At 33.0% G+C, this 14584-nt stretch overlaps 1 protein-coding gene across 14 annotated transcripts in view; it reads right to left on the bottom strand.

The window, feature by feature from the left end:
* Nucleotides 1-13925, bottom strand: part of LOC137251302 (organic cation transporter protein) — a 72626-nt gene extending 58701 nt beyond the window's left edge. Inside the window, exons 1-3 of one of the 14 annotated variants that reach the window (XM_067785654.1) lie at nucleotides 13768-13918; nucleotides 13356-13514; nucleotides 10492-10802 (exon numbers count right to left, since the gene is read on the bottom strand). In XM_067785654.1, coding sequence (XP_067641755.1) covers nucleotides 10492-10534 — 43 coding nt within the window. In that variant the 5' untranslated portion in view covers nucleotides 10535-10802; nucleotides 13356-13514; nucleotides 13768-13918. Of the gene's footprint in view, nucleotides 1-10491; nucleotides 10847-13355; nucleotides 13557-13767 lie in introns of all 14 variants that reach the window. The other 13 variants (XM_067785690.1, XM_067785718.1, XM_067785725.1 and 10 more) reach the window with 13 other exon arrangements.
* Between the last annotated feature and the right edge of the window lie 659 nt (nucleotides 13926-14584).

The raw sequence follows: 14584 nt of genomic DNA, 5'->3' as shown, positions 1-14584 counted from the left end.
TTGTCTACACTCTAGACAGTTAGATAGGCGCCAATTAAGAAGGATACGGTCCGCGCTCTTGTCGCTGTTGCTTAGGATTGATAAGAATATTTGATAAGAGTTTTTGTACACTACTAATTTTGTCATATTTGCGTTAATGAAGTGACGTTATCAAAATCATGAGTTTTTTTCCAAACACTTGTATCTAAATTGGAAATGATAGAAGTATGGAGGAATCATCGTTGCAATAAAACTTCAAAGCGTTTGAAGTTCAAGAATGACAATCGGCTGATGTTTGTCATCAAGTATCACGAAGCTATTTTGCAATTTTTAAACGGGATTTTGAGATCCAAATGTCCTTATTATACATCTAAACATTACATTATTACTAATCATATTATTCAAGCAACATAAATCGAACGCCGCACAGTGGGGAACTTTGATTATTATGTATGTGAAAAATGTATTATATATTTAACAAAATTGTCCCTATTCATCATCATAGATAGGTACGTGATTTATTAGGTTTGGCTTTCAATAGCCCATATCGGTTTTCAGTACTGCTAGGGGAATCTACAGGTTTTTTTTTCAAATACTGATTTTTATAAAATATACCCGAGGCTACTTCCGGGAATTGTGTCTAACACCCATTGAAATTTCCATTTTATTCGAGTTCATGCAGACTAACAAAAAGACAAGAGACTGAAAATTTCCCATATATCGACTGCTGACTGGAATATCACCCTATCTATGCTGCCAATTCAATAAAGCATTATCTCAGCATACTTTATTTCAAAAACGCTCTGTATCAGGATTTGTGTCGAAAACACCATATGTAATGTCAAAATGTATTGAATATATGTTGATATAGGGTGTTTTTAATACGATTCTGATGCAGGACTTTATTTAAAGTTCTGAAATAGGAAGTTTTTCAAAAGTTTTATGAATTAGCGCGTTTTCAAAACAGCTACCCAAATGGAATGATATTCCACTCCGCAGTCGATATTCTCTATCGTAACCCCTAGGACGCCTTCCCTCAAAAATATTTATTTGAATTATGCAAATTTTTGCCATCGTACTGTGAACTTAAATTAAACTTCAAAAAATTAAATTTAAACTACATTTTTGGGACAAAAAGTGGTTTGTTGTTGTTCAATATAGCAGAGTTAGTTAAAATTGTGTTAATTGTGAAACTATTTTGGTTCGGTAATATATTATTTGTATACCTTTCATGAAAATGGTATATCAAGTTTGTCACGAAGCTCACAATTATTAGTTATTGAAGGAGAAGGGATACAGCCACCAATAAGTATATCTACCGAATCGATCCGTCCATCTATCTGCTTGAACGCAAACTCGCCCCTAAATTTTTGTGATATCTTGATGAAATTTTATCAGCGAGTATGTTTTGGTGTTGGATAAGACAATTGTCGGAACCGACCGGATCAGACCACTATAGCATATATCCAAAATGCAACCAATTTTTCAGGAAGGAGGGTTTGTTGCAATATCCTCCTTAATTTATCAGTAAGAAACTTAAAATTTCACCAAATGCTTTCGTATATGGCAAATATTGTACAAATCATAGAGATCGGTCGTATATATAGCATATACCCCATACAAACCGATCGTTCAGGTAAGGAGCTTTTGGTCATTTCTGTCCCATTTTAAAAGCTAGAAGGTTCAAATTCCATCAAATACTTAGTTTATATAAATATTGTTCAGATAAGTGATTCATGATCATAGCTGTCTCATCCAGACCACAAGATACGTAAAACTTTGTATTCTCACACGAAGAACCTACCTAACTTTTACCTTTCATGAACATAAAATGGTATATTAACTTTGGTCCGATGTTTGTAACGTTGAGAAATATAGAAGGTAGACTCACCATTAAGTATACCGAATTGATCAGGGCAACGAACTGAGTTGATATAGCCATGCCCGTCTGTCCGTCCGTCCGTCCGTCCGTCTGTCTGTTTGAACGCAAACTAGTCCCTCAAATTTTGAGATATCTCAATGAAATTTGGCATAAGGATGTATTTTTGTATTATATTAGACATTTGACGGATACGGTAGGATCGGACCACTATAACATATATCTCCCATGCAACCGATCGTTCAGATAAGACGATTTGGGTTATTCCTGCCGCAATTTAGAAAGTATAAACGTGAAACTCGGTGATATATATTCTAATATATCATAGAAGATATCCTTGAAAAAATACTTTGATCGAAGCTATATATAGTTATATCCCATACAACCAATCGATTTTTGGCATTTTCTCCCTTAATTTCCAATATAAAAACGTTAAACTTGGTGATATTTATTCTAATATATCATTGAAGATTTCCTGAAAAAATCACTTTGATCGGAGCTATATGTATATAGTATAAACCAGTGGCCTATCCAGGATTTTGCCAAGGGGAGCGATGAGCAATAATTTATTTTAAGTTAAATAGAAATTAAGATACACAGTAACTAGGTTTACCATATGTGTGTATTTCTTTATAAATAAGCAATACTGACCATCATATACATACATATGTAACGAATTTAGGGCAATTCCGCTTATTTGCAACCCTCTACTAACTTTCGAATCACTAAACTGTTGAATAAATAACTCCACTATTCAATATGCAAAATGGCCTTCATTAAAGTACTTCACAATAACCCCTCTACTGCTCAACAGATAGCGTGCTTAAATCAAAACTGATTCCTCGTGCCTCAGCTGCTGCTGCTTTTATACTTTTTGGTTTCCTCGTTGTCATATTTCTAGGCGTTTCTATTCCTAGAATTTGCTACCAGCTATCCAATTATCAGCTCTAACATAACTACAGATGTACGTTATAGCTTCTCATATACGCGTGTATATGTGAGTGATCCTTCCACAGATAATTGCCTACTTTTGGGAGCATCTCAGATAAGAAACATGCATGTGTTTGTGCGTCTCTCTCCGCTGCGTGTACGTACATATGTGTAGAGATAATAATTGATTCGTTTATGTAGATACAAGTGACTGCCTGTTTTATTGTTGTTGTGGCTTCATTTACTTAACATCAGACTAGTGATGTGAGTCTCACTTAGTGTCACTAATATTCGTCACACATATATACATGCATATACTTATGCTAAATCGTTTACTTCAAGGGAAATACTTGGATTATTTCAATTAATATGTGTTATTATTCATTTATTTCAATTAAATTAAAAAGCTTTATTTAAAACTTTAATTCTGTTTGTTATAAAACGAAATTTAGTCTTCGCTCCTAAACACTCAATCTCTTAATCTTTTTTTGCTAAAATCACGTGCACTTTTGATTTAAAATATTTGAAAATTGTTGAAGTGATTATATCGTTGGTTTCATGGAAGACTACTATCTCAGTTCAAATTGCATCGAAGACTATCTCAGTTCGTTTTTTTTTTAACTAACACGTTTCGCTTGTTTGCTAATTTTGTATTATTTAGTTTGATTTTAGTTATTTTTGTATTATTTTATTTTGTTTATTTTTGTGTTAATTACTTAGGGTTTTATTTTTTTTTATTAATTTTATAAATAAAAATAAATAAAATAAAGTAAATTAGTACAAAAATAAGTAAAATTAAACAAAACGAGTAAGGAAGGCTAAGTTCGGGTGTAACCGAATATTACATACTCAGTTGAGAGCTATGGAGACAAAATAAGGGAAAATCACCATGTAGGAAAATGAACCTAGGGAAACCCTGGAATGTGTTTGTATGACATGTGTATCAAATGGAAGAGTATTTTAAGAGGGAGTGGGCCATAGTTCTATAGGTGGACGCCATTTAGGTATATCGCCATAAAGGTGGACCAGGGCTGACTCTAGAATTTGTTTGTACGATATAGGTATCAAATGAAAGGTGTTAATGAGTATTTTAAAAGGGAGTGGGCCTAAGTTCTATGAGTGGACGCCTTTTCGAGATATGGCCATAAAGGTGGATCAGGGTTGACTCTAGAATGCGTTTGTATAATATGGATATCAAACGGGATAACGTGTATTGTTCAGCTCTATTCAGGAAAGGTATGAAGTCAGTCAAAGACAGTCCCGTCCTTACTTTTTTTAATTTTATTTTAACTACGCGCCGATGTATATTATTTTGTTATTAAAGTTTTTCGAACTCTTCCACAGTTCGCAATCGGATAAATTCCAATTTTTCGAAAACGTTTAGTTTTATTTGACATTAAAATTCATAGAAAAATATTCTTAACGATTAGATAATTATGTTATAAAGATACATTCTTTATTTCATTATTCTCGTAAGATAATAAGAGTGAGAATTATTTCAAGAAAGAAAGGAATTGTCTCATTTTGACGCTGATAAGAAGCAAAACAGCGATAAAGATGTATAAACCATTTAAATAAATATGTTATCAACATGTTTACACTACGTTTTAATTGATAAGCGAATTAATTTACTTAAAAGTTTACAGTTACACAGTAGGTATGTTGGTTTATGGTAATCATACATTTGTATCTGCACTAGGGTTGTTACGAAGCCTTAATTACTTTTCCGAAAAAAAGCTTCGTTATTTTATTCGCTCCGCAAGTCAAAATATCAGTTCTAATCTGATTACGCAAACTTTTAGTATTACTTTGTTTTTGGTATTTTTTTAGTTCAAATCCTTCCTAAAATGTGTATTTCTTATTCCCTGATTTGAATTGCTTCTTCGGTTCTGGTTCCGATACAGATAAGAAAAATGTCTAAAATCAGTTACCACTTCCGGCTCCGGTAAACTCACTTCCGTAACATCGCACAGACGCTCAAATATAGCTTCAGAAAATAATAACATAAGTTATGGTTACAAAAGTACGCCCCTTTTAAAAATAAATAGCTTAAGTTGACAAAAGCATAATCTTCTTCTTCTGATCAAAATCAATCATAAGCATTAATCCTTTATGTTTTCTTTAATAGTTTGTTAAGTATTACTTTTGTCAGTTTCAAAATACTACCAATCGCAAATTTATTGCAAAGGTTGTACTTTTAACCGCTGATATATAGCTCAACACAAATCACACAAGAAGATTGCGCATTGCGCATGTAAACATTAGATCAGCTGTTTTTTATGACGTGTGCATTGACTCTTTTACTTTAGCTCTTTTTTTTCTCACTTTTTTTTTATTCGCTCAAGAGTCAACTATGACGTAGATGCGCAGAACGAAGCAATTTTGAACTCGTGAATGCGTAATCTGGGTAGATGATTTGTGATAGCTCAAAATATAGTGATCGATTATTGATGTATCATGTTCATATATGGCCAAATCCCAAAAACTTTTACTTTTTTGGATACTCGGGTTTTACACACGGGCAAAAAACTTAAGGCCAGAAAAAAGTACAAGGACAATAAGTTTGACCTTTTGACTATCCGATCTGATGATTTTAAGAATCAAGAAAGTTGATAGTAAGTTTTTGTAGACCTTCGAAACGTAAAAAACGTCGATTTTTACACTTTTTCAAGCGATACCCTTGGTTTTTTTTTTTTTTTTGAATTTTTTCGATAAAATTTTAAGGATTCGCTGAAACGCTATGGAATTTAAACTGATTATTGTTTTTGAGACGGAGATTCGAAAAGTATGAGCAGAATTAATGTGCCCCTCCAATACTCAAAACTATCATCAATCAAAGTAGTGATACTTTTTTTTTTGTCATTTTCAATATTGACAGTTTTTTGCTTATAGCTTTTTGAGGCAACTGGGTATTGAAATTTGGATTGTGTACGAAATAGCGTATCAGGGACTATAAAAATACCTGGGGCTTCAAGTCCGATTTGCCCTTTCAGTTTTGTAGATAGAGGCAGAAAAGTGGAAGCACTTGGTTGCGTAAATTTTTTTCAGGAGCATGTTTTTTTGTGGGCACAGTTACAATTTTACTTTTATCACTTCATACTCACTTTTTAATTTTTTCTCTACACCACAGTAGTATACCATCAATTGCCTCATCTTGGAATATTCACGCAAGGAAAGTTATTGATGTTTTTACATGGGGCAAATATACGAAATTTCCGACAAAAATTGGCAATCGTCAAAAAGTGTAGACATTTTTTTTTAACGAGGTTTTATTTAAAAGTAAATGAAAGGAAACACAAATTTGGTACAAAAATTAAAAAACAATTTTTTTCTACACGTTTTGACGATTGCCAATTTTTAGCTAAAATTTCGTGGTGTAGAGAAAAAATTAACAAACGGGTATGAAATATTTGACGGTTACCCGGTTTCATTTTTTTCCGATATCTCTAAAACCGGGTTTCGGGTATCAACAAAATTTTACCTAAATATACCCCACATAGATATGTACATCGTGATAAAATTTCAACACAATCGGTTGAGAAGTGTTTAAATAAGTAAACAAATTTAAGGTTTTCAGGGTTTATATTTTTATCAATATCTCCAAAACCGGATCTCGGGTATTAAAACTTGTTTACCTAAACATACTTCGTTCATATGTCTACATGTTTTTAAAGTTTCAAAAGAATCGGTAGAAAGGTGTTAAAATAAATGTGTTGCAAACTTTGCAGTAAAAAATATTTGTCGGTTATTCGGTTTTATATTTTTACCGATATCTACAAAACCGGGTCTCGTGTATCAAACAAATTTTACATAGCTAACAGCTGCATATATCTCCATACTTTGTTCAAATTTCCATATAATCGGTACAGCAGTGTTGAAATAAATGTATATTTAACATTGCGACCTCAATTTATATATATTTTCTTCGATCTTTTGACTATATCTTTTTGAGGCATTATGCAAGACGAGTAACGGCGATGCACTATAGCTCCAATTTACCCCTCAATTTTCCTAACAAAAAGATATTTGCATGATACCATGTTTCAAAAAAAAATTTTTTTCTCCAAAAAAAACCAAAGTTTGGCGGATTCCCCCGTATATGTTTCGCTTATGTTAACTTAGTCGGTTATTGATTTTGATCACGAATATACAGATCGCTACATTTGTTATATTTGCATTACAATTGTTAATGACATTTTAACGACAGATGCAAGTTTATTTATATACAAATAAGGCTGCGTGATTATGAGACTTCTATTTTAAAACCAATTTTCAAATTATTCGAAACAACTAATTTAGCCAAAGATTCCGTTGAATCGCGCAGAAGAAAAGCTCAAAAATAATAAATAATTAAAAATACCTACGTTAAAATTAAAATAAATTACATCAAATTAGTTTGTGTGCTATGCGCAGCCGGGTATACCACACTTCAACGATCATATTAGGGATGTGAGGAAAATATCGGTGGTTGATTGTCTAAAATTTTCCCGCGATAAAAACACAATTTTTAGGAATTGAACATATGAATCCTCTAGTAGAATTAACTAACGATGGGATTGTTTTGTGATCCGAACAAACGGCTATTCGCTTTCATAATCGGTGCTTTTATCGATTTAGGAATGGAATCCATGATAAAATTATAGAAGGTGGCGCATTGCGCATGTAAACATTAGTTCAGCTGTTTGTTATGGGCAATTTTTACGTCATTTTCCTCCAGCTCTTGTTTTTCTCTCAACGAACGAACAATTTTGAACTCGTGAATGCACAATCTTCTGTGTGTGATTTGTGAATGGAATCCACTAAATTTGTTAACGGTATTCGCCATGGTTGTATAAGCGCATCGGTAGCAATAACGATTTCAATGTTCGACAACAATTTTTTTTAGCGATATTCGTTAAACTTTGATAAGCTATAGTCGAATATAATCAAAGAAATTTTGAGGCTTGCCAACGGCATCATGTTTATCACAAAAAAAAAAGAATAACCTCTTAAGTTTGTTCACAGCATTATCTGTAAGCCATTTTCTTAGGTGTAACCTAAATAAAATAGCAACGCCGCTAGCGTTGTTAAAACTGACCTAATGAATAGCACACTCGTCAGCGTAAGGGAAAAGTCGTTACTTCAAATGTTGTATTAAAAATCAATTCGATACAATTTGTTGAAATTTTAACTAACGCTTTTCCGATTACGATACCGTTTGTGCCATTTACAAAGGTATCATTAACAATGGTAACGATATGTCGTTAATATTTAGTTTAAACGAAAAATCAAGGGATTCAAATATAATGCGCTTAACAACATTAAAGCAATATTCCTCTATTTAATTACAAAAGCTAAAGACTGAATGGCGAATATTGATAAGAAGTATCGTTAAAAAAACTCCTCTATTGTTGTGGAATTCACCAACTTTTTTTTCTTTGAACGATTTTCGTTATTGATATATTGGCGAATCGATAAATATGACGATTTTGGTATTCAGTTACCACTTTTTACCGATATTCGATCAGATACTGTCGCTAAATTATGGAAGATAATTTTAAAGTTTATCAAAGGAACTATTCGGAATTCCACTATTCTTCCATTTAAGCGAATGATGGTCATCTCGTAAACCATGTCAAAAGTGAGTTAGTGAATAGCACAATCTTTATCGTAAGCAAAAATCGCTAGTTTAAAACCCTATAGATCGCATCGTTCAAAGTTAGTGAAGTCTTTCGGTGGCCACTTGGCTGATATTATTTTCTCAACTTGATTGAAGTAATTCTACTGGTTTTAATAAGGGAACATATTTTACAAGCAAAACTAAAGTGTTTCATGAATAACTTAAAACACAGCAAAAGGAAATGCGCTCTCTAAATCGCCGGTCGAGATAGATAAAGGTCAGTAGAAAAGTCAACTAAAGCCTGGTTTCCAGTGCGAGTTGTCACTTTCGTCGATAACATAAGTTTTACTGCTCATCTCACTCTAAATTTAAACTTGCACTGAAAAACCAGGCCTAAAATTCATAAGCCTATATATATATTGAAAATTATTTAAGTTTTTTTAGAATTTAGATCTAAGATTAATATTCGTCGAATATTTCCACGTGTGTTCTGTTTTTCAAACAATATTTTATAAGAATGACGAAAGCTTTGATAGATAATCAAAACTTTCATTTAGGAACTGATTAATTCTCAATTTGAGTGTCACGAACTGCGAAATAGTCGTGATTGAAACACTTTTTGTGTTCTTTCATATCATTGTGAGTCGAAAAAAGAAATATCAAATGCAGATAATCTACTACATATACGTATACATACATATGTAGCTATGTATATAATGAATTATGATAATATTACTGCAAAATAATTCGCTGTTTGGGAGTATTATTTTTGTTTACCGTTAGTTATCTTATCGACAGATTTCGTGGCACATGAAAAATTTTATGTTTGAGATAGGCCTGTTAACTTTTCTGAATCTATTGCAGATTATTGTATATGTAAACATGGTCGGATATTGCTTTTGCAGAATGAGAGTCCTGTCTGACAGGCCTAACATGCTTGAGTTCTAGAATGATCACAAAAAGAGGTGTTTAGTTGTTCCACTGAATTCTCCGCCCCTGGAAATTTCCACCCGTGCCGCTAACTCCTCTCGCGAAAGTCTATTGTGAATACATGAAAAGCAATAAAACAGCTGTTTTTGTTTACACTTTTTCTATGCACTAAACCCTTGTTTACTTCATAGTTTAAATTGAGGTTTTGTTCAGAATAGAGTGGAAGGCAGTAAAGAAGGCAGACGAACGGAGTAGAATGAAAAACAGCTGGGAGAGCAGAGTTGTATTGCATCAATATACCTTCAATCTTTGTATCGATATGAAATATAAATGTAGAAAAAATAGCTAAATACTTGAATATGAGCAAACCTTTTCTCTTAATTACTGCAAATAAAATGTGTTAAATGCTTTTTTTACAACATTGTAAACCTTAAAAAGTAGCGCAACTAATAGCTGACTGCTCAAAGTTATCACCAAGGCGAATCCATACCAGGTGGCGACAAAGCGAATTTAACCAATTCGCCGTGCATAAGAATGTCAAGTCAAAAGAAAATTTTCATTGATTTCGATTCACTGACATATTGTAGTACCAGGCGTTGTATGGAAAATATTCAAGAAGAAGCAATCAGCCGTTGGGGTAGCAACACCTGGTACTGAATTCGCCTTGGTTAACGCACACACACAAACAATACAAAATCCATATTACGAAAATTCAATAAGTTTAGGATATATAGCAATAAGGGGACCTCATTTGCAGTAATAAAGAAACAATTTTTGCTTATATTAAATTAATTAATTATTTTTCTACATTTATCTTTAATATTTATATTGATGTAATACAACTCTGCCGCTCCTGCTATTATTCATTCCAGCCCATTCGACTGCCTTCTTTTATTGCCTTCCTCTCTATTTGCAACACAACCTCAATTTAAGTGTCAAACAAATTTAAAATCCTTAAATAAAAGAGTCAAGTGTAATTTTTAGTAAATGTCAAACGACATAGTCCATTTTCGTCTTTCTTTCTTAGGGAAAAAAATTATGATTATTTTGAGTCCTAGGTAAAAGTGATGTAGCTAGCGACAACTAAACAATTACGTACTAATAATACCGACAGTCTTCAATTGTTTTGCATCTCTACGGACTTGAAAGTAATTATCAATATTGCGAAACTTACCCAATTTGCCCATCAGGTCTTCAAGTACATAATCCACAGCCATTTTCCAGTATTTGTTAGTTGTTGTTTTTCTACCTTGGAATTTCAGATTGCTTTGCCTCTGCTATTCTAAAATCCAGTGCAAATCTGCACCTCGTTCTTGTGGTTTTATAATTAATTTGAGATTACTTAGCTAAATAAATTGATGTTGAATGAAGATTTTCCTTTTTTTTATAAATTATAGGATAGGAGTAGTTGGGGTTCCAGTAAACATATACTTGAGTATATAGCGCGTTTCCTGTGAAAGCGGCAACTGCTATGAGAAGCTGTAGCTGCATAGAAGTCGTTAAAGATCATACTTGCAGACAATGGTCATCTGCAGAAGCATGTGTAGTAATTTTTCCGCTCAATCGTTGATCAGTTTAAAAATTGTTAGGCTCAGTGGTGGAATTCACTAACTCTTTTAACGATTTTCGTGAACGATATATTGGCGAATCGATTACTCTAATATTTTGATATTCAGTAACAACTTTATATCGCTATTCGCTAAACCTTGATCAGCTACTGTCGCTAAATTATAGAAGATAATTTCTAAGTTGTCAACGGCATTATCTGGAACTCCATTATTCTTCCATTTAAACTATTAATATTGGTCACCTCGTTAGCCATGTTAAAACTGAATTAGTGAATACCACAAACACTATCGTAAACGAAAAATCGTTAATTAAATCTCGAGAAATCATTTCCTTTCAAGCTAGAGAACTCCGCCACTTTTAGAAATGCTCCTGAGAGCGAATTCACTATACTTTCAGCACTGTAGTCGAATTCACTGTTTTAGGGATTTTCGTGGTGGAGTATACTAAATTTTTAACGAAATGCGATAGCGCCATATGACAAACCGATAGACAAAACCAGTTCGGCTTGCATCGTTATTTGTTAGCATTTGATCCGCTGTTGTGGAATTCTCTAACTTATAATGATGCGATTTTGCAGGATTCAACGTACGATAATCGCTTGATTTTCTATAACTTAGTTTTAACAACGCTTACGAGACGATAATTATAATATGCTTAAATGGAAAAGAAGTTACTTCCGGGGGAATGCCGAAAACAACATTAAGATATTCTTCCAGTAAATATTTAGCGACAATAGCTAATAAAAAGTGAACGATAAAAACTGATAACTGTAGTGGAATTCATTCGGCATCGCTATTCAACTAATCGACAAATATAACGACTCCGGCTTTCAATATTCAATTTTTATCGATATTTATTTAATCTTTGATAGGTTTATCAGTTATCTTCCATGTTATAAACTGTGTTAAAACTGAGTTACTGAATAGAACAGTCGCAGTCACTAATTGCATAGCTAACCATTAGTGAACTTGCCTACTGATCATAGATTAACGGATATGGCCTCAAACTAATATTATTTACTTATTAATTAATGATTTCGTTTCAAAAAATTAGTAGCGAAGTAATGTTAACCGCCTCGTGTTTGGTAGTAGTTGATAATATAGACGGAACGTGTATGGCAGATCAAAGAAAAATCAAGTTAGCCACTTTACAGATTATATCTACCATTGCTCCTACCTAGGACAATTTTTGCTATTCACTAAAGTTTTAGCAGCATTGACATATTCTTATATTATTCAAGGTTTTCAAAAAAAAAAAAAAATATATTACTGAATACCGAAATCGTTGAAGTTATCGATCTCAAGTATAACGATGTTGAATGCAGTTTAAAAAAGTAGTGAATTAAAAAATAAGTGCACATGCTTGGTTGATCTGCACCAAAATTTGTATTTTGACTTTATATAAGCTAGCAACTTTAATATTTTCGGCCACTTGTGTAAAGATCGTGCCAATTATTAATATTTACCCACATATAAGAATTCTCTGTTCAACAGTTAATCGGCGGCTTCTAACAAATTTTAAAGAAATCGCTTACTACTTCTTGGCTAAAGTTTATTTATATACATAGGTATGTATGAGAAGTATACCGTGCTTCGCACAGTGGTTCAAGATCGGATAATAATTCTGATTAGATAATTGTATGATTTGCAAGATATTTTTTTTTAATTTTCATGTAGCAACTTGTATCTACTTTGTATTCGTAATCACCGACCCTAATATCTTCCATGAACCAAGGTTTAAAAAAATATAGTTATTATAATAAAAAAAATATCGGTAGTTTGAAACCACCATTTTGAATTTTTTCAATCTGGCTTCAAAATAATAATAAGGGACTTTAAATTCCATATAAATGTATTAAAAATTTAAACAGATATTAAATTCGTTCCTATTTTCAATACAACTTAAATCACTGTGCAACTTGGTGCGATTTTTGTTAAGAAATGAGGCTGTCAATATTCGTTGGGAAAATATAGAACAACGATACATATTCGATTTCGACGAAAACAAATATTTTTTGGATTTGTGGAATTCAGTGGCGCATAATCATGGTCAAAATAAAATAGATTTTAAATTTGGTTACAGCTTTTTGACATAATTTTCTATGAGATATCTGTCAAAAAGAAGAAACTAAATTCAAAACCTATTTTATTTTGACTATGATTATACGCCAGTAAGTTTTTAACGACATTCGCCATTAAACTCAATAAAATTGTCACCACGTTAGCGATGTCGAGTGAGTTAGTGAATAGCGTTATCGCAAGGGAAAAATCCTTAGTTAAAACTTTTACAAGTCTCATCGTTAAAAGTTAGTGAATTCGGCAACAATAGTCACTTCGTAAAATTGATGAGCTAAGAAAGGCGCTCTTCAACCACATATTGAGATAGCACGTTTTTCGAACCGACAGCTCAAATAAAATTTTCCAGTAAAAAAGATTTTATGAAAAAAAGAAACAAACAAAAATAGCTTACAAAGCTCCATGCAACAGTTGCGGAAACAATCGTTGTTTTATGTATTCGAAGAAAATTCAAAACACAGTACAATGAACGGATAATTAAAAATATAAATACATTTCACACTTAGTTGATAATCATATGTTTGTATGTTTGCAAAATAAAAAAATTTCATTGCTTATATGCAAAAAAATTAAAAATATAAAACCAGTTTAACCACTGAAATAACACGTGTGCATATATCAAAATATATATATATATTCAAAACAAATAATAAAAAAATTTAGTCAAGTGAAGTACAAAATTTTCGGCACAAAATTAAGTATCGTGAAAAAAAGCAATTAAGTTAATAACGTAAAATTTTCCGGCACGAAACAAATTTAAAGTTTTTTTGCACAATAAATAAGAAACTAAAAATAAACCAACATACAACTGAAATATTTTCAAAACACCGGCCACGTTGTGTCAAACGCGCGTGTAACCCATCAAATGCACACGCGAAGTATAAACGCAAAACACTTTAGCACCCGACACCAGTCAGCGACACAATAAAACTGCGTGCGCGCCACGACCACATGAAGGCCCAAAGCCAATGCGAGCGCACTGAGCGGCGAATCAACACCTCCAGCACAGCGGCAGCCAACAAAAAAAAATAAAAATCAACAAAAAAAATTAGCTCAAAGCTTTACATTTCGCACAGTGCGTTATTAATAAGCTTTAGGGGAAGAAACGCGAAAACTGTTACTTTGTAAAACAAAAGTCAAGAAACAATGTATGTATATATAACAAGTAAAGCTGTCTCAGCGTGCGCTTCAATTGCACATTTAGGTTAGGTTAGGTGGTAGCTGCCCTGATAAGGATAGCTAACTTGGACAACACGAAGGTCCGTTGTGATACCACATACACCAAAAATAACGGTGACTTAGATCTAGCTACTTAGAGAATCGTTGGGTAGCAACGATAAAGCTCTGAATGATACCGATCTCCATTTTGGATAAATCCTCAGGAGATCCAAGTGAGTCGCGACCGAAGTACTTCCGCCTAGTTCTGGCAAAAGCTGGGCAATAAAACATAAAGTGATTTGGTGATTCCACCTCATCATCCTCCATACAGCTGCAGCAGCATGGAGTTTCCAGTATATTGAGACGTACCGGATACCCATGGGACAGTGCCCTGTTAAAACCCCAATGACCATTGATAGGTGAGCCTTAGTGAACCCAATTATTTCAACAGACCTCCTGCCATCC

The sequence above is a fragment of the Eurosta solidaginis genome, chromosome 1 (genome assembly GCF_040869045.1).
Source record: "Eurosta solidaginis isolate ZX-2024a chromosome 1, ASM4086904v1, whole genome shotgun sequence".
NCBI classification, from domain to species: Eukaryota; Metazoa; Arthropoda; class Insecta; order Diptera; family Tephritidae; genus Eurosta; species Eurosta solidaginis.
Note: the sequence above shows the minus strand (reverse complement) of the source record. Positions and strands in the feature narration are given on the sequence as shown.